The sequence below is a fragment of the Scophthalmus maximus genome, chromosome 17 (genome assembly GCF_022379125.1).
Source record: "Scophthalmus maximus strain ysfricsl-2021 chromosome 17, ASM2237912v1, whole genome shotgun sequence".
Taxonomy (NCBI): Eukaryota; Metazoa; Chordata; class Actinopteri; order Pleuronectiformes; family Scophthalmidae; genus Scophthalmus; species Scophthalmus maximus.
The window spans coordinates 64,000-85,221 of NC_061531.1; the positions used below are offsets into that span (position 1 = coordinate 64,000).

General features: G+C 42.6%; 1 protein-coding gene across 11 annotated transcripts; it reads left to right on the top strand.

Annotated features, from left to right (window-relative positions):
• The first annotated feature begins 7,410 nt into the window (after nucleotides 1–7,410).
• On the top strand, nucleotides 7,411–21,023 carry LOC118288846 (calcium-binding mitochondrial carrier protein SCaMC-3). 11 transcript variants are annotated; one of them, XM_035615376.2, is made up of 12 exons: nucleotides 7,917–8,040; nucleotides 10,225–10,430; nucleotides 11,826–12,032; nucleotides 14,011–14,134; nucleotides 14,246–14,333; nucleotides 14,744–14,855; nucleotides 14,990–15,148; nucleotides 16,272–16,463; nucleotides 16,687–16,800; nucleotides 17,954–18,121; nucleotides 20,257–20,407; nucleotides 20,520–21,023. In XM_035615376.2, the coding sequence occupies exons 3-12, from the start codon at nucleotides 12,027–12,029 to the stop codon at nucleotides 20,696–20,698; spliced, it is 1,293 nt and encodes a 430-aa protein (XP_035471269.1). In that variant the 5' UTR covers nucleotides 7,917–8,040; nucleotides 10,225–10,430; nucleotides 11,826–12,026; the 3' UTR covers nucleotides 20,699–21,023. The 11 variants fall into 11 exon arrangements, with proteins under 11 accessions (XP_035471265.1, XP_035471271.1, XP_035471276.1 ...); XM_035615375.2 differs by having other exon boundaries at nucleotides 7,932–8,040; nucleotides 10,208–10,430; XM_047328151.1 differs by having other exon boundaries at nucleotides 7,932–8,040; nucleotides 10,208–10,430; nucleotides 14,011–14,093.
• The last annotated feature ends 199 nt before the right edge of the window (nucleotides 21,024–21,222 follow it).

Consider the following 21,222-nt stretch of genomic DNA (forward strand, 5'->3'; position numbering starts at 1 on the left):
TAGCGTTGAAAAAAGCTGTGAAATAACCCTTTTTTTGCATTTTCACAACTAGAATAAAGGTTTCACAAATCTGAAAATATGTTTTAAAGAATCTTTGGGCTCTCTGTGACCATCAAGTCCAGATTTGACAAATCTAGGTATTGTTGTTTTCTATCTGAACCTAGTAAAATACGGAGGACAGGTAACTCAGCATTGTTAGTTAAGTACACCTTAACTTTGCCCTTATCTGCCGAATCGGAAGCCAACTTCAGTGTCGTTATGGGGTTGGGGATGTCACTGTGTGGATGTCACTGTGCAGCCGGACCTGGGTGGGTTAGAACTAAGCACTTCGCTGCGGCTGGGAGGGCGCAGTTTGGACTCCAGACATTGCACTGCGAGTTGGGTTGCTGGACCCAATTGGAAAAACCTGAACCCCCCCTTTCCTTTCAGTATATTGTATTTCTTGTGTGCTGAAGTAATGTCTTGAATAATTTTCCACACGCTGTAATTCTTTGATTTAGCACATTTATTTAGCATTAATAGGTAACATTTAGACTAAGCACAAAACACACAATGAAAATACCCTTTGTGCGCATTGTATATATATATACCCCCCAGTCAGGCAATGCTAACTTTTTTATATGTTACAATGTTATTTCATATGATGTGCAATAATTTTGTGATCAATATAAGTACAATATTTGGTGGTGTAGTGGTTAGCGCTGTCGCCTCACAGCAAGAAGGTTCTGGGTTCAAGTCCCGGGTCAAACCAACCAGGGCCTTTCTGTGTGGAGTTTGCATGTTCTCCCCGTGTATGCGTGGTTTCTCTCTGGGTTCTCAGGCTTCTTCCCACAGTCCAAAGACATGCAGAATGGGGTTAGGTTCATTGGAGACTCTAAATTGATCGTGAATGTGAGAGTGAATGGTTGTCCATCTCTGTATGTGGCCCTGTGACAGGCTGGCGACCTGTCCAGGGTGAACCCCGCCTCTCGCCCAATGTCAGCTGGGATTGGCTCCGCAACCACCCTTAAGTGGATAAAGCGGTAGACGACTGATGGATGGATATGCGATTTTGAAAATCACCCGCAATGTCCCACCCACCTCACCCGCTTCCTTCAGACCTCTGTCCAAAGCCCCCCCCCCCACAACACATGAACACGCACTGGGGCCTGTTCCAGGAAGCAGGTTTTGCTAAAACTCTGAGTATTTTAACCAAGCCCCAGGTGTCTCTCTCAGCCTTGAAGCAAAAACGACATGTTGGCCACTCGTGGTACTGCATGGTAATGCGGCCCAAAAAAGATTTTTCCTATAGACCGCAACGGTAAAAGAGTCGCCTGTGAAACTGTTAACAGGACACCCCTGTCCTTTATTACTCTTTGTATTGTATATTTTTAAGTCATGGAGTTTTAATCTTTGTTAAACTTTTCCAAAGCTCAGAAAAAGCCCAGAAAAGTCATATTTCTGTCAGTGACGTCACCGCCGTGGTGCGAGCTGGGTTACACGCGGTCATGTCACGTCCCCAGAACGAGGATTATTTCTTGGTTATGGTAAAGGTAGTACGAGTATGTTGGAATCAGTCTGGTACTGAAGACTTGATGTCAGGCGGAACGGAATTAAAATATATGTTCGTTGGCTGGTTGTGATCCGCTCATCAGTGCGACGAGATGTCGAAAAGACTGAACCCCCTCTCAGGGACGGTGAAGCTACTGTCCGACCTGTTAGTGTGTTATTGTACTGTTCTTTTATTTTATTTGAAATGTTCTCATCCATGTCATACATCTAAATGTTCAGTAAGATGCTTTATTATTTTAATAAATTAAAGTTCTTGAACTTCTATCGTTTTTTCCTTATCAAATATGTGGGGCATGAATGTATTTCATGAAAAGACGTGGTTCCTCAGTGATGTGGGAAAATATAAACGTGAACCTGTTGAAAAGTCTGATGTGATATCAAATTAACTATAAACATCCAAAATACCTATTATTCATCCCATTGATAAGTTGAATTTCACTTACAAAACGCAAATTAATCTAAAGTTATAAAAGATTTAATTTATTTTGAATGCATTATAAACAGATCATGTTTGCTGTACTTCACTTCACATACAGCAAACATACATGCAACATGCTCATCAGCTTGTCTATTGGACATACATGTGGTACTTTTTATTTTACAATATTAAATACAGTTTGGTCTTTGACAGTGACTATTGAAAATAAAGATATTTATAAATACAAGTAAAATCAAAACGTTTAGTAGGACCAAAGTGGTGAGGTTGTGAAAAGACTTGTCAGTGTATCACTGGTTCAATTCAACATATTGCATCTGATATGCTGCGCTATAAATAAATATAAAGTATAAATAAGTAAATGGTGAACGAAGTCCTGACAGGTCATGTGACTATTGGAGGTGACGATGTTGCACTGAAGAGAAGTCTCTCTCGGTGATGAACATAGAGTAAAATCTTATAATACATCACAAACTCAGCTAATGGCTCAGCCCTGACGGCAGCAGACAGCTGTGGAGAACCATGAAACATATCAGCAATAACACTATACGACATGTCATAAAAATATACTGTTCATTATAAACAAGTGAAGAAATTATTCATAAGCCCCAGTAATAACTTTATCCAGCACTTTACAGTTATATGTCACACACGCATAACTGTAAAGTTCTGTCTCTGACTGAGAGACAGAATGTGTCAGGTAGGAGAGCAGGAAGCAAGACCCAAATGCGGGATGTGGCAAAAAATTCAACTCAAAAAATCCAAACAAGGGTGTCCACACTACGTAGTAAAAATAACTGAAAACTGGAGCAAGGGGGGGGAAAAAAACAAACAAACAACAGACGATCTGACAGACAAAGGGAAGCACAGAGACTAAATACACACACGGTGGGCAGGGCAAATTGAACACAGGTGAGACACATTAGGAACAGGTGCAGACAATCACAGGGGCAGGAGACAGGAAAAACAAAGTGAACAGACACGAGACAGGAAGTACAAAACACGAGATCATGACAGAACCCCCCCTCTCAAGGACCGAATTCCAGACGGTCCAAAAAAAAAAATCTACACAGTGCAGGGTGGGTGGAAGGGGGCCAGGACGGATCCGGAAAAAAAAATGTCACTGAGGAACTGGAAAGGGTTCTTGTTGGGGGGGGGGGGGTTCAGCAGGCGTAGGAGCTCAGGGGAACACCCCGAGGCATGACAGTTCTGGGGGTGCCCGGAGGCCGGGTAGGCAGGCATGATAGTTCTGGGGGACGGCCTGGGGGATGGCCAGGAGGCCGGGCAGACAGGCATGACAGCTCTGGGGGATGGCCAGGAGGCCGGGCAGACAGGCATGACAGCTCTGGGGGACCGGCCAGGAGGAACGCCTCGATCAGCCCACCAACTGGCGAGAAGGAGCAGAGTTCGGCTGGCCCACCGACGAGCGGCGCGTCAATCGGCCCACCGACTGGCGAGAAGGAGCAGAGTTCGGCTGGACCACCGACGAGGGGCGCGTCTATCGGCCCTCCAACTGGCGATGTGGAGCAGAGTTCGGCTGGACTCCGACGAGCGATGCGTCGATCGGCCCACCGACTGGCGACGTGGAGCTAGGCATTGGTCGGACCACCAACGAGGGACGTGTCGATCAGCCCACCGGCTGGAGACGTGGAGCAGGCGAAGGTCGGACGACCGACGAGGGACGTGTCGATCGGCCCACCGACTGGAGACGTGGAGCAGGCGACGGTCGGACCACCGACTGGAGACGTGGAATAGGTGACGGTCAGAGCAGGCGACGGTCAGAGCAGGCGACAGGGAACGTGTCAATCGGCTCACCGACTGGAGACATAGAGCAGGCGACGGTCGGACCACCGATGGGGAACGTGTTGATCGGCCCACCGACTGAAGACGAGGAGGAGCAGGCCAAAAACTCCAACGCAGGAACAGGGGATGGCACGGGGTTAGCAGGCCGGATGCAGTCTGACGTGGAGGCCGGCTGAAGGCAAGCAAGCCGCAGGCCTGCCGATGTTCAAGACCAGCTGCACACTAGGAAGACTCATGCTAGCCGACGTGGTGGTTGACTGGAGGCTACCAACAGCAGAGGCCTCAAAACTCTGTAATTGAGGGTACCACTCCACTAGCCACCGTTTTGACCGGACCAAACACTGCATTAAAGTCCTTACGGTTTCTTTCTCTTCCACCCTCTTAGCTAACTGCACATAATCAAAAAGTCCCTGAACTTGTCGTGCTGCGTCAGCAAACTCCTCGGCTGAAATGCCACTCTCTGCTGAGTCCATTGTGTGGTCAGATCGTTCTGTCAGGTAGGAGGGCAGGAAACAGGACCCAAATGCAGGATGTGGCAAAAAAGTATATTTAATAATAAAACAAACAACTCAAAAAATCCAAACAAGGGTGGCCACACTACGTAGTAAAAAGGAAAACTGGAGCCAGGGGAAAAATCACAGTGAACAGACTCGGGGTAAACAGCAAAAACAGACCGGGGAAGACAACAGGACAGACCAGGGAAAACCACAGAAACAGACGACTCAGGACAGACTGGGGGAAAAACAACAGACGATCTGACACAGACAAAGGGAAGCACAGAGACTAAATACACACACGGTGGGCAGGGCAAATTAAACACAGGTGAGACACATTAGGAACAGTTGGAGACAATCACAGGGGCAGGAGACAGGAAAAACAAAGTGAACAGACATGAGACAGGGAAACAGGAAGTACAAAAACTAATTCGAAATAAATTCATCATATTTGTGTCTCATCATTCCGTTTAACTTCAATTTGGCAATTGCTAGTGTTTGTGTGTGCAAAATGCATTGTTATCAACTGGTACTGGAAGAGAAAATGGTGGTCACTTGTTCATATTCACTCCCCTTTGTCTCCTCCACCTTCTCATTGGCTTGTTCTCGGCTTGGTTTGGCTTGGCTGGTTCTTTCTGAATCATGTCATCTTCCTCCTTGTTTCATTCACCATTAAAATTTATCCACACTATCTTTGTAGGACCTATTCTTGAAAATATCAGAGCTCCTGAGGATTTCACATGTTGTCTTCTGCTTCCGATCTTAATAAAATGTTGAATGTTCTGGTAGGCCTGGTGGTAACGTTTAGCCAACATATTGAAATCCGGAAATTAAATGAAGTACAGTAGTGAGTTGCAAATATGGGTTAAGAGAGAGATAGAGAGATTATTGATAATTTTAATCTCTCTCTCTTTCCTATCCTGTGGTTGCTGATCAGGCACTTCACTATCCTCTGCTGCACGTCACAACTCACAATCCCCATTATTAATGCTATTAATACTCAATAATCTGCCATGGGTTGCTTATACTCACACAGTGATCTAAAGGACCGGCCACTAAGAATGGAGGGAACTAAGTGAATGAAGTATTCATTATTATTATTATTATTATTATTATTATTGTTATGTGTGCTTTTAAATTTTATTATTGAATCATTATTATTAATGCAATAACATACAGAATATATTTAGCTATATGTGTATATATCCTTAATTGGCAGATTTTTAGGAACACCTGAGCTCTAACATTACATTAGTATCAGATTTAATTGACTATTCAAGCTACATAAATTTGAATGCATTACTTATATTCTTGACTTTTACAAGGCATTTGATTCAATATTCAACATTCCTTTATCACACAATCCCTACAATGTTTTAATTTTGGACATAATTTCATTATTATTATTGGAATGTTAATATATACATATATATGACATGAATGGGTCATTCTATATCCCAATGTTTTCAAAATCCCATATCAAGGGGTGTACATCAAGGATGTCCTGTAGCTTGCTTTTTGTTCTTGATTGCTGCTGAGCTTTTGTAGTTAAATATATTCCACAGTCCAGATATTCAAGGCTTAATAATCTTTAACGGAGAGATAGATAGATTACACAGCTTGCCGATGACATAGTATTATTTCTTCAGGATAAATGTCAAATACAGTACGTAAAATACTTAAGTGCATTACGTGTCAATGGCAAATTTTCAAAAGCTTCAGGTCTTAAGCTAAATATCAACAAAAGTGAAATTTTATATGAAACTAAAGAAAAACGTATGTTTATATGAAACCGAAGAAAAACGTATGTTTAATATCCCTGGAAAACAAAGTGTTAATATCTTGGCATTCACATTTAAAATATATGACAGACAGAGAGCAGCTAAATATTCTTCCCAAAATTAAGAAAACAAAGTAAAGTGTATGTAAAGAGACCTGGATTGAAAGGGGTATAATATTTGTAACATCTTTGTTTGATGGTAAAAGTAATATCTATTATTATGGAAACTTCCTGACAACCAAATCCTTTCCAATCAAATATAATTAATTTATTTGTTATGTTATTTTATTATGTTTAACTACCTTTTGAAGAGGGGGAGGGATAAAATTAACAGATGTTTAATGTTCAAACAAACTCATTAGGAAAGAACTTCAAAACTATAAAAAGATTTCACCCAAGTGTACCTTTTAATTCTGTGTTTCTATCAAAATAAGAGAAATTAATTTTAAAATCTTGCATAATATTTAGACACTTAACACAATAATTGTCAAATTCCTTGACATTGATATAAAATGCACCTTTTGTGGAACTGAGCTAGAAAAAGTTATACACTTATTTTGTCCCCACTCCTCTGTCTTTTGGGAATACGTAAACATTTTTGTTAATAATAAATCTGGTCATACTGTAACAATAATGCCCAAACACATCATCACTAAATTTAAATGAAAAAAACAAACCTCTGAACTACAAGGTTAATCTTATTAACATAATCAGTAAATTTCACATTTATAAGGCAAATTTTCGAAGTCCTTCGCAAACTTTTACTATTTTATAATTTGAAAAGACAATAATTTATATTGATCATGTTGTTTTCTGTTAATTGCTGATTGCCTGTCTTGTTCTCTATTACCTGCATTTTGTGCTTTGACAATAACGTTTCTAAAAATGAATCAATAAAATCGGAATGAGAGGGAGATGGGAGGGGCATTCAGTTATTTGCAATCTGAGCCCTCACCGCTAGATAGCACTACATCTTTCATCATCAGGAATGTGCTTATAAAATACAGAGGAATGTGTCTACAAATGAATCTAAAAGGAATTAAAATCATGGGTTAGCATTTGAATAACAACTACATTACCAATAATAAAAGTGTAACAACTTACAATTCTGATTCATCTTTGAAAGTCTCTTGAAAGTTTCTTTATTTTAAGACACTGAATTAATTAATCACATCCGGACTAAAAAGAATAGCCTGAAAAAATAAAGAATGCATCCCAACTTACATGCAGAAGCCTAACTCAGTAGCCCTTCCACATCACCATCCCTGTGCTGGAGTCTGGCAAATGAACTGCTGTGAGCGCGCGGACTATAATGTCACGCGTTTCTTGATGAGGCATAGCCGCGCGGCGTCACAGAGAGGGGGAGGATTTACGTGTGGACATAAAGTGTCTTTCCCTTCACGGTGGTGCTGGATCTCTGACCGACTGTACCGGAACATTCAGGACCCGACGATTATTAAGCCGACAGTGTTAGCGCGCGCACGCAGATGTGTCAGGACTGGTTTAACAGACTGCGGCAAACCCGCCTGCTCCGGTAACTAATTCGAGTGCATGTGTGGATTTGCGCGTTCCTGTGACAGAGAGTGTAAGTGACACGGGGATAAATCCCACGTGAGCTCATCTAAATCATATCCATCCCAGCACCCACGGTACGAAAAGCGCAGCCAAGCTCAGCTCTCCCGCGGTCTGCGTCCCCTGCCCTGCGGTGTGAGGAAGAGGTCACTAACAGTCGACCAGCATCGAGCACCGGCTCTATCTTTCACATGGGCGAAGACGAGGAGCGTTTCTGCGCCCAGACACGCCGCGGAAGAAACAAAGAGAACGGAGAGTGCGGAGCACCTGTGGACCCGGACAGAGAGCAAAGATATGCGGAGCTGTTCGAGCAGCTGGACTTGAATAAAGATGGCAGGGTAGACATCAGCGAACTGAAGACCGGACTGGCAGCTCGTGGTTTACACCAGAGAGAGGCAGAGGAGGTGAGGAGACCACAGGTGTTTTTAGTCCGGGACAGCTGCAGACTGATGCAAGGACAGGTGCACCTAATTGAAAAGCCAAAATAGCCAATAGGGGGAAAAAGTAAACTGTAGGTGTTATACAAAGACATAGCATAACATCTTAAATCAGCTCATTCATTATACTCTGCAAATACTGTATGAAGGCCGGGAAGGTGTCTATGTTTTCATATGTTCATTACTCATATATTGTATCCACCCAGTGGCATATTGTGTACTCCACTTCCAAGTTTAACATGGCAGTGCCAGCTGCCAGTGATCAGACTATCATTTGTTATCAAAATCAAAACATTTAATAATCAATCTCTTTATGATTAACCTGGGAATTAAAAAGTGACATGAGTAATCATAGTCTTTTATGATATTATGTTATAAATTAGCATATTTGGTTTTCATTTGTTTTAGGAATCACATCCAAAACGTTGTTAATTCCCTGTCATTGGTCCAAATGAGAGGCATTTTGCTTTGTGCATGACAAATAATGTTATATTAATGCCTAAAAAACCCCTCCAGCAACGTTTTAAAGTAAAAAATAATCTGCTATGCCAAAAATATATATTTTTTTTTTCACAAACTGATAATGCTAGCGCTAACTGTCGGCTGGCCTGATTGTTCTCGTGGATGCGCTGCCTCTGCTTGCACTGGAAGCTTACGGTTTCTTTACCCACATTTGCGTATTCTACAGCGATTAGTTTTCTGTATTTGTGACATACCAAATCAAGTTTGCCAGTATTCTTTTAATTTCAAATTGCAGAGAAGTGCACAGAAATTTCCTAATCCAGGAGAGGAATGTAAAAACACTTCTATAGTGACAACATTTGCTCAGATACACTATAGTTAATGTCAGACATTTTACAGGACAGAAACAGAAGAAAAATACTTTTTTGAGTGGAGGTGGACTTTAAGATTATTTTTGATTAATCTTCTCTGAAATATTTCATCTCGGATCTATAAGATGTGCTTGAATTCAAACCTGTGTGTTACAGCAGTGAGTGAAGACATCTTCAGCACAGGTACGGCCGTCCAAATAATCGACCCCAAAACATAGTTCCTCCTTATGAACTATTTTCCCACAATAATACATCACACATTGATTATATCCCTACCTATTCTGTAAATTAGTCAACATTTTTAGATTTTTGAAAGTTAATTCATTTCAGTGGTTCAGTCTCAATTTAGTGCGTGGCTCATTATTGGGGCTGGAGACCTCAGTGCCCCACTGTCGCTGGCAGATTTATCATTTGGCGTAATGCTCAAAGTTATGAACTGCAGTCAGCGCTAAATGAGGTTCATTGTGGGAGGAATGAGTCCAGCCCCACGGCTCTACTCTGCAGCTCTCTACTTTATTCTTGAGTTAGTCCGCAGCGCACAATGTTAACACTTCCTGCAGAAATAGCGACCAGCAGCGACACAGCATCTGCTGTGTCCAATACTGTAGAAATACCATGTTTCTAGGACAGATTAAATGCATTAACAATCCTGTTGATTGAAAAGCGACTGACAGTTGACATTCCTGATTTCAATAAAGCTCTGATCAAAAAACATTTGCATATCTGAAAGATCAGCGTGCCAAGTTCCAGGGGTCTCATTTATAAACGTGGCATACACACAAACTGGGGCTGGAAATGTGCGTACGAACTTTCCACGCAAAGGTTGTGGTCTTAAAACAAACTTGGCGGGAGAATGAGCGCACCTGTAAGTAAACTCTGGCCATTGCGCACGGCGTACGCATATCCTGGAAACAAGGGAAATAGGCCACTCAGATGATGAGAGTAAACTTAGGTCAGATTGTAGAAAGTAAACTTGGGAAGAACGGTTATAAGTATTGATGCCTCACACACAGCGCTTGCAATGCTATTCTTCTCGCTTCAGTGACCAACTCCTTTTACTTCCTCAACAGCGGCACATAACACAGAGAAACTTCCCCCTTGCCCTGAGACACTGCAGCATGTATAACACCCCCCCCCCCCCCCCCCCCCCCACACACACACACACACACACACACACACACACACACACACACAAACACTCATAGCTCTCTCTCTAAGTCAAACTTCCTCAAATACTCAAGCAACACAAATTAAATAAATGCTGTTTAAGGAGTCGAAGATGTAGTATAACGTCAGATCAGACCACTTTTTCTTAAAGGCAGGGTAGGCGATTTTGAAAAAATCGCCCATCCGCAATGACCCACCCGCTTCGCCCACAATGTCCCACTTGACTCACCCGCTTCCTTCAGACCTCTGTCCAAAGCCACTCCCCTGAAAACACTTGAACAAGCACTGCTGCCACGGAGGAGGAAGCCTTGAGCAGAGCACAACATCGCTAACTGACTGTTCTTGGCTCATTTACAAGTAAGAAAACAGCTGACATCATAATATAAACGTAAAGAATGAACATGGCTATTGTTGGTGGGCACATTTGTCAAGCTAACATGTTAGTGTTGGGAAATCTCATTGAAAATAGAGTTCTGATGCAGTAACTTTTTGCTAGCTAGTTAGCAACAGGCTGCTGCATCTCATCTCATCTCATCTCATCTTCAACCGCTTATCCGTGGTCGGGTCGCGGGGGCAGCAGCTTCAGTAGGGGCCCCAAACTTCCCTTTCCCGGGCCACATTAACCAGGTCTGACTGGGGGATCCCGAGGCGTTCCCAGGCCAGTGTGGAGATATAATCTCTCCATCTAGTCCTGGGTCTACCCCGAGGTCTCTTCCCAGCTGGACGTGCCTGGAACACCTCCCAGGGGAGGCGCCCAGGGGGCATCCTTACCAGATGCCCGAACCACCTCAACTGGCTCCTTTCTACGCAAAGGACCAGCGGCTCTACTCCGAGCTCCTCACGGATGACTGAGCTTCCCACCCTATCTCTAAGGGAGACACCAGCCACCTTTCTAAGGAAACCCATTTCGGCCGCTTGTACTCGCGATCTCGTTTTTTCGGTCACGACCCATCCTTCATGACCATAGGTGAGGGTAGGAACAAAGATTGACCGGTAGATCGAGAGCTTTGTCTTCCGGCTCAGCTCCCTTTTTGTCACAACGGTGCGGCAAAGCGAGTGCAATACCGCCCCTGCTGCTCCAATTCTACGGCCAATCTCACGCTCCATTGTCCCCTCACTCGCAAACAAGACCCCGAGGTACTTAAACTCCTTTACTTGAGGTAAGGGCTCATTCCCTACCCGGAGTAGACAATCCACCGGTTTCCTGCTGAGAACCATGGCCTCAGATTTTGAGGTGCTGATTCTCATCCCAACCGCTCCACACTCGGCTGCGAACTGATCCAGTGAGTGCTGAAGATCACAGACCGATGGTGCCATCAGGACCACATCATCTGCAAAAAGCAGTGATGAGATCCCCAGGCCACCGAGCTGCAACCCCACCCCACCACGACTACGCCTCGATATCCTGTCCATGAATATCACAAACAGGATTGGTGACAAAGCGCACCCCTGGCACCCAAAGGCTGCTGCAGGCTAAGCGAAAACATAAACAAAGTTAGCAGTACTATACAGCCAACGTTTGTTTTGAGTTTTTATTTTTAAACTTCAGCGCATTTCAGCCATATTGTGTGACGATGACACAGCTTACAATTTTGTAGAGGACTAACGACATGCTGTTTAGCACGTCAGAGCTTCCACGATGAGAGTGTTGTTGGCTCAGACTATGAGTTTACTCCAGACTCTGTTCAATATATCTAACCATACATCTAATCATTTATCATGTATCTAATATAATCATGTGTTACTGTACAGGCCAGAATTTGAGGACTGAGCTTGGAGCAGTGACGTGACACAAGCCTGCTGCTTCACTTACTACACCTGACAACAGCAGATGCTGCTCCACCGGGCCGTCGCGTTGCAGGTCAACCTACTTTTGTCTGCCAGAACTGCCCACAGACGTGGAAAGAAAGTGCTGTGGGTTACTTCAGGACTCCTGTTTCCAGGCTGCCACATATGGAGGTTTGCATTTTGCACATACAGTATTTTGTGCAATACCAATGTTTATTTATTCATTTATGTTCAGCATAACCTGCTCTAAATTTGAATAAAAATCTTTAAAAGCAGGTCTGTCGGATGATGGGTCAGGCCGTGCTGTTTTTGACTCTTTATACAGTGGTAATGTAGAAAGAAAATGACAATAATAAATCAACATTACTGCCAACGACTGCCAACACTTGTTGTGCACGAGCCCCGTGGGTATATGAGAACCCGGAATGCCACATGGTCTGCTGAAGAAACAGCAGAACAAAGAAAGGAAGCCAAGATCCGCCGCAACGATTACTCTAAAAACCAGAAGTTGTGATTATATGCATTCTATGGCTCACACACGCTTACACACGCTCACACACACACTCTTGCATGTTGTTGTCTTTTCATATGATAATCATATGATATATGATTGGTAGCTTAGCTTATAATAGACATTTGTTGATAAAAAGTAGCATTGATTGTACATTGATTTTGCTAAAGTTAATAAATGCTGTTATACTTTAAAGAGAAATTGATTTGTGTTATTTGCATGTACATTGTGATATTGGCTGGTTGACAGAGTCAGTGCTCGAATTCACACCTTCAGTTCAATCAATGTTTGCTCATATCTACCAGATATGAACAATTTGAGTGAACACCTTTAATTTTTGAGACTGAATTGATGATTTGGTGGTTGGTCCCGGTTTCCGGGTGGTGCCCCGTTGCTATTAACATTGATTAATAAGCTCTATTGATTTTAATAATTCATAATTATCGTTAAAATTATTGCTGATAACCAAATTAGCCCAAACCGATGCACAACACCCTACAGCAGAATTATGTAAAGTGACAAAAACAGTTTTCTGTGTCACCTTTTGTGGGAGCCAAGCATAATTGTTTTAGTGATTTGTTGGTGTTGGTGGACCAGTTACATGTTCATATGGATGTGTTATGACTCTGTTTAGATAAATATTGAAGATCATAACAAGTAGTTATGAGGTTCAGAATCTGTAAAAAAAAAAAACAAAAAAAAAAAACACCTGGCACAAATGTTTACACGCTGCCCAGCTGCTCCAGTGCACAGTTCCCCTTTCTTTAAAATGTAACCAAATGTCTCTCGCTCCCTGCTCAGTCGCTGTCGTGTGTGTCAGCTCTCGGTCCAGCTGCTACTGCATAAAAAAGGAGAGTCTGATCAGCCAACTCACTACAGATGTGCCAATCAGCTCAGCTGGCACTGCTCCGGCTGAGCCAGCTCCACACTGCCTCCCTCTCCTACACAGCGGCGGCGCAAGGGGGTAGTTATAGCAACGCCAAGATAGATGTTATATATCTATAATACAAAACTTAAGTGGTAGTCTCGCGACAGTGTCAAGGGTCCTGCCATAAGGAAATGGTCTTGTATGTAAACAAGCTGCATTTGACTCAATCAGCTCTAAGTTCAGCTCGTGACCAGTGAAACAAGGAGGCCACAGCTCTTAGCATGGAGACGTTTTTCGTATATCAGCGTAAACGACCGCAAAGTAACTGCCTGCTTAGTGACACCCCGTCTTCCCGGCGCTGCCCTGCTTCCAAACACCTGGTGCACCCTGGTATGCCCTGGGTCTTTGCCTAAGTTAAGTTACCTTTGTTATCCCCTGTCTGTGATTTCTTGAGTTTCCTGTTTTATTCTGAGGTCCCTTTCCTGTTTTACCCTGAGTTTGGATATTGTTTTGTTTTGCACCCAAGACTGTTAGTCTGTTTTTCTGTTGGACTATTAAATATTCTTATTTTTTGCACTCTGCATTTGGGTCCTGGTCCTTGACACGTGACACTGTCTTCTTTACTCACGCTCTACACTCCCACCTGACCCTACCAACACCTGCCTGCCTTATTAACTGCCAACTTTCCTTCACATGTGCACCTCCACTATCTCCCCCTGCTACCTTTACCACTGTGTAACCCTGCTGACGGTCACTCTCTTCTCTCCCAGATTGTCCTCGAGAGTGACATAAACCATGATGGTCTGCTGGACTTCCAGGAGTTCTCTCAGTATCTGCGGGCTCATGAGAAGAGGTTACAACTCATGTTTCACAGCCTTGACCGCAACAATGATGGTGTGGGCACACCCACAAAGAGACACTCCAGTTCTCCATCAGTTCACACTACTTTTTTTTTCATTATCATTTTTGTATAGACTGAGCTTTAACTCTCTTCTGTTTGTGTAGGTCGGATCGATGTGGGGGAGATCCAGCACTCTCTGCAAAAGCTTGGAGTGGAGGTCACCATGGAGCAGGCCTCCAGAATACTGCAGAGGTGTGTGTGTGTGTGTGTGTGTGTGCGTGTGTGCGTGCGTGCGTGCTTGTGTGTGTGTGTGTGTGTGTGTGTGTGTGTGTCAGTACAATAAAAATAACAGGTATAAGATCTGGAACCTATCTTTAATCTTTTCAATCTTTTTAACAATTTTTTTCTAATTTAATGAGATTCACCCACAAACAAGATGGAAGCACAATGACTTTCCATGTGCTCTATATCTGTGATGTTGACAGGACTTTTCGCACATTTCTGTGACCCTGATCGCAGGGTAGTCTATTTGATTTCATGTTTCTTATTCAACAACAATACATGTGGTAACTAGACAAAGGCCCCTGGATTAGAGTCACTGACAAGTGTCATGGACCAAACATGACACTTCTGATGGCACTGTACCATATTCTCTCTCCCAGTATGGACAGGGATGGCACTATGACCATTGACTGGAATGAATGGCGTGATCACTTCCTGTTCAACCCCTTCCACAACATGGAGGAGATTGTCCACCACTGGAAGCATTCCCATGTGAGTCCCCATGTTCCACTCATAGTAATGTTATGTTCAGTAGATGTGATATATTGGTAAAAGAAGAGGTACTATATACTGAAGGGTCAACCAACAAACAAAGGTTGGGCTTTTGATTTCTAATGCTGTAATAGATGTTGGACATTGGGGAACACCTGACGGTGCCAGATGAGTTCTCAGAGCAGGAGCGGCGGTCAGGTCTGGTTTGGAGGCAGCTGGTGGCTGGAGCCATGGCAGGGGCAGTGTCCCGGACAGGAACTGCTCCTCTCGACCGGCTCAAAGTCTTCCTGCAGGTGGGTCATTTCACTGACACTCCACTAACACACCAACTCAATGCTCAGTGATAGAAGGGCATGTTAAGAATTGTAATGGAAACCATGTACAGTATATTATACATAATTTGTCTTTTCTCAAAGCTGCTTGTTATATTGCAAATAAGCAATTTGCATGTTCTCCACTATAATACATTGGTTTTGTAAAACTCTACAATGAAAGTACTACAGGATGTTTGCGGTATCCATATCAACTGTAGGTGAATGTTGTGTCAACATTTGATGTTTTTTGGGCGATTGAGTGTTAACACAGCTAAAACAGCTTTAATCAATATTTCAATATTAATGGTGGCACAAGACCACATGTGTGTGAAAGGGGTGTTTTTCATATTAATGAGCTGACAGAGAATTGTCACCCATCTCTGCAGTTCTGTTTTACAGCATCTTTTTGCTCACTCTTGTTGTTTTCTGGGCTGCAACGTCACTGTTTGGTTTCACTCTCACAGCAGGAAGCTCATTTAATTGAAAAAGCCCTCATAAAGCCTCTGTCCACTCTCTGCTCAGCAGCAAACTACAGACAAGTTCAACCAAATCTAAAGTATCACAAGGTTCACTTGGTTGCAAGGGGGTGACAGACTTTGAGTCACGTTCCTTATGTGAGGGCTTGAGGTCCCACTGAAATTTTAACATATTGAGGACATTTTGCCAAAAAATTCGAAATAATCATTTTAAAATTTACTTTGTCCACAGCATCTTAAATAGAGTGCACAATGTGAGCTTTGCCAATTGAATACATAAAAGGATAAAATGAGCTGTCAGATATTTCTGTCAGCTTATGTACTGGATAATGGCTGTGCTTGACTTCATGGCCTGCCTGAACTAACACTATGCTCAATTTAATATATGTGACACCAAAATGGAACTCGCTCTGTGATCCATGATTCAGTTTGGAGTTGATAGGTCTCACAGTAAGCAGTTATTCACCTAGCAGCAAGACTCTACGGTAAATGAGAGAGATACAAAGCTATTTTTCTTTCTGTTCAGTTTTTTGTCCTGTACCTGTACCCAACTGAGGTTGAATATGCACATTATCACGCTTCTTTGCCTTATCACAGCCCACAGTGACATTTTAAACTTATCACAGGTTGATATAAGAAGACTGACTGTCCTTGATGGTGTCCAGGTACACGGCTCTATGTCTCAAGGGATTAATCTGTGGTCTGGACTAAGGGGGATGGTCCAAGAAGGAGGCATCTTCTCACTCTGGAGGGGAAATTGTATCAATGTCCTCAAGATTGCCCCCGAATCTGCCATTAAGTTTATGGCCTATGAACAGGTCAGCCCAGCTCAATCAATCAAAAACAAAGTTTGCTTTAGTCATTGTAGAAGTTAAAAAATTTACATAATTGTTAATATTAATAATAATTTAGGGGAAAAACCTAATGGTTAAAATTAATGAATGAATCCTGCATCAGTTTCATACATTTCAGAATAATCAAACACTGTGTATGCCTATTAACTTTCTCCTCCTTTTTCTCCACTATACTCTCTTACTCCAGATCAAGTGGGTGATCCGAGGCAATAAAGAGGGGTGCAGTTTAAGGGTACAAGAGAGGTTCATTGCTGGCTCTCTGGCAGGAACTATTGCCCAGACAATCATCTACCCAATGGAGGTCAGTTTGAAATTTGTGTTGATTCCTCAGTCACTCCTTCAGGATAAGTTTCTGTCATGTTTACTTTATCTGGTAATTTTTTCTCTATATGTTACATTTATCCTCAATCTATAATTACAAGTTTAACTTGAACTAAAATGTGAAACTGTCATTGTATTTCATATTTAAATGAATGCAACTCAAGCTCTGGTGCAGACATGCCCCATAAATTAGAACTGAAAAACAAGCTAAATATTAGGGAGGATGCATAGTTCAGTTCCATGTGAATCAGGAAAGACACAAATTAACGAATGCAGAAACATTATTTTATATAGACTTTAATTCGATCAATTAAGGAGATGTATAGGGATAGAGCCCTACAAATAGGAGCCAGGCTCTGAGATCATTCCATCTGAAAACTAGAAGTATGTAAAGATTAGAAAGTAAAACAATGGTTGGTGACATGCAAAAAAAGGGTTACAATTTTTGTGTACGATTGCATGTTAACTGAAAGTACACCATGAAAACATCAGCGGAATGGGTACTGGTAGACAAAAGCCACCCCCTGCCTTGTCGTTCAACTCTCCTCTCCTCGTGATAAGACTGCACTAAGTAAGTAAAAGTAAACAAGTATTTTACAAAGTGGACTTTGTGGACAAGTTCTGTAACTGTGTGCCTCAACACTGTGTGATAAAGGTAAAGTTAACTACCGCGACAACGCTTAAGTGAAGAGGACTTATTTGCGTCTTTACAGTCTGAGGTTAAAGTTTGGTGCTGGGGTGTTGCAGATACATGGCACCCAAGTGAGTCTTTTAGCAGTATGTGTGTATTCAGGTGTCTTATGTTGTCTTGGCACATACCCCCTGATGGAAACTCTGGGGTAGACCCGGAAGACACAGAAAGGTTTTCAAACTCTATATATATCCCCGGTCCTCCTAAAAATCCTTGGGATTTCTTATAGGAATATTTGGGAAAAGGCTAAGTTGAAAAATGCCTGGCCTTTTTTTTTTACCCTGCTGGTAGAATGAACCAGACCCATATAAGTTCCAGAAAATGGAATGGATGCCTGAAAAAATGACTTAAATAATATTAAATACAAACACAAGTTCTATCTCTTTTGTCTAGTTGAAGGATAGCACTTATGCTATTGATTGTCCTCACTCTTGCTGGGTAGGTTCTGAAGACTCGTCTGACACTAAGGAAAACGGGACAATACTTGGGTATGGCTGATTGTGCAAAACAGATCCTGAAGACAGAGGGAGTCCGAGCTTTCTACAGGGGCTACCTGCCAAATACACTGGGCATCATTCCCTATGCAGGCATCGACTTGGCTGTTTATGAGGTGCGTGTCTGCTGTAGCAACCCAGGGGACTTGAAAGCCAGATTCACAATGAAAATATGTAACTCAGAGAGTTAGTTTTAACATAGTGTTCTTTAATAAATTAGGTCAGGAAAAGGGTCGTGGGACAAACTTTAACTCAGGATTCTTCCAGTCCAGGGTCTGTCAGCCTTCATGAGGGGTTGTCCTGTGGGGGTTTAAAGCAGAGCGAGAGGTCAGTCCTTTTTCCAGCCTATCTCCTTACAGAACCCCACAACTCCTGCAGTGTTGTCTCTCTGGTCCTTTGTTCCTCACCCCCCTCCCCCATGTGGCCTTGGGCTGACTCTCTTAATGCCTTCCCCTGATCACCTGATGGGCTGTAGGTGTGACCAGTTCCATGTGCCAAGTGGCTGCAGCACTTGAACAGGCAGATTGACTCACTCTATCACCTCCCCCAATCTGAGCCTGAGCCTATTGACCCGCCCCCTGAGCCGGATTGGCTGGTCTGTTTCCCCTGGTTTGCTACACTGTGTCTATAATGTGTGTGGAAGGTAACAGGCCTATTACTGGTGTGGGAATGTCTAAAATATATATGCATACAAAAATGTTCATCCAGGCCAAAGAAATCAGGAGGTTTGTTAAATTCTCAAGAGAAATGGTGAATTTTACACTTTACAGAAGGTAATGAAGAGTATATTTAAGAAACATCATCACTCATTCATACCATTTGATGAGACATTGAATGCAACAAAGACTGGTGTCCACGCTACTGCAGAGTTTGTGAGCCTCTAAAACCTTTGGAAATGCTGCTGGTCCCATTGTAGTTTGGGTTGCAGAACTGCATTGTTGCTTCGCTTTGCTTGCGTTGTGTGCAGTAAAAGCTGAGAAAAGCAGCCAATCAAATCATGTTCAATGCAAATACGGGTTCTGGCTGCCCGTCAAAATACATTAGAGATTTATTATCGTGTTGGGGAATTGCCCTGTTCTTTATGATTGGGCATTATTTACTTACCCAGAAACAAACCTGAGAAACCAAGTCAGGAGAAAAAAGTCAGGGGCAACCGGTGTACCAAGCTGACCTCTTGACCTATGTTGTGTGTCCCGAGCGGGATACTGTGATTGCTTGTTGTCATGGCGATCATGCCAGCACCAAGAGTCAGGCACACCCACCGCTGAGCGTTAAAGCAACACGTAAGTGTGAGTTATACATTACTGTCAGTAATCCCTGCTCTTACTTTCCACCATTGCTGTTCCTCGTCAGTAGTATTTACTGTAACTAAGCAACTAGACAATCATCTTTTACACCCGCACACAAGACCAGTGTATGTTATATGCATTTTTAGGTGTGTTGATATGAACAGAGATTATTTCTGTTAAGGAGCTAAAATGCACATCTGAATGGAGATTGTTAATCATTTGTGTGTGGACTCCATTTGGAAAGCATTTCCTGACATGTTCATCACATTAACTTTATAAGATTGTGTCAGATGTTTTCTTGTTGGTCTGCCTCCAAGTGGCCAAAATAATCAGTAAATGCAGCTTTATTTGGGCCTCTGATTTTAATAATGGCATCAGGTATTGAATTTCAGATGTTTGTTTTTTTACTTTACTACAATTTGCAATTCAGCGGTTTTAACTGAAGTGGAAACCACAAAAGATAATTCAATCTAAAATCCATTAATTTTAACCTGAAAAAACAAGATGATTTTGGTAGAAATTATATCACAACATACAAGACAAAAGGAGGAGGACGAGGTGGAGGAAGAAGAGGTGGAGGAAGAAGAGGAGGATGGAGGAGGAAGAGGAGGAGGAGGAAGAGGAGGAGGAAGAAGAGGAGGAGGAGGAAGAGGAGGAAGAGGAAGAGGAGGAGGAGGAGGAGGAGGAGGAAGAGGAGGAGGAGGAACTGTATGATCTGTATTTTTCTGATTGTAAAAAATCCCCTGTAAAGTGCAAAAGCAATGTCACTCTCATGTGTCTCTTCATGACTTGACTCAGTCTTTCCTCACCAATGGTCTTTACTTACATAACATAACTAGCTTTTTCCTTTACATTTCTTTAAATGTGTTTAAACCATTGTTCTTTCTCATAATCAAAGTCCCACCTACGCAGTTTAATTGATAATCAATTTCTAACTTCCCTCTCACTGCTCATGTTGGAAGACTCTGAAGAATGCCTGGCTCCAGAGGTACTGTGTAGATTCAGCAGATCCAGGAGTTTTGGTCCTGCTGGGCTGTGGCACCATCTCCAGCACCTGTGGCCAGTTGGCGTCCTATCCTCTCGCTCTCATCCGGACACGCATGCAGGCACAAGGTAACTAATTCTGGCATATTACAAACATACCGAGTATAAACAATGATCAAGCAATGGATCACATTCTGCTTTGAGCCTCTGATATGAACCTCTCTCACGCCTCCTCTTTCAGCCACCACAAATGGTAAACCCAAGCTGTCAATGGTGGGCCAGTTCAAATACATTATATCCCATGAAGGTGTACCGGGCCTTTATCGTGGCATCACCCCTAACTTCCTCAAAGTCATTCCTGCTGTCAGCATCTCCTATGTGGTGTATGAGCACATGAAGAAAGTCCTTGGCGTGTGTTAATAGACTGATACAAAGAAAAGGGACAAACAACAAAAAAAGACAGAACACTCTGAAGAAGCAGCGGTGGTGATGAAGTTTCTCAGACTGAAGAAAATGTGGAGGAAATGGAATGAAGTCTAGGAAAAGGAGAGAGGAGAAAGGAGCCATTTCACATTTGGGGATGGTTCTGCTACAGTATATACTGCACATTCAGGTTCCAGTGTGCGTAAAAAGAAGTCTGCCTGTAGATCATATTCTTTTGTTGGATTTGGAGAGGAGAGTGGAGCTAATGTTTGTCCACTTTGACCCTGTTATACCACATCTATAAATGCATTTACTCCCAGTGTATATTTTAAACAACATCTTGAATTGGTCCACAGCACACAGCTAAACAAAAAATAACATTTTAACCATTCAGACTGGGATCTAATACAATGCTTGATTTGACTTAATATACTTTAGTGAGTCACATAACATTCTGAAATATGACCTTTGAAGTCTGGTGAAGACACTCGTGAAATGCATGTGTTCAAATTTAACAAAAA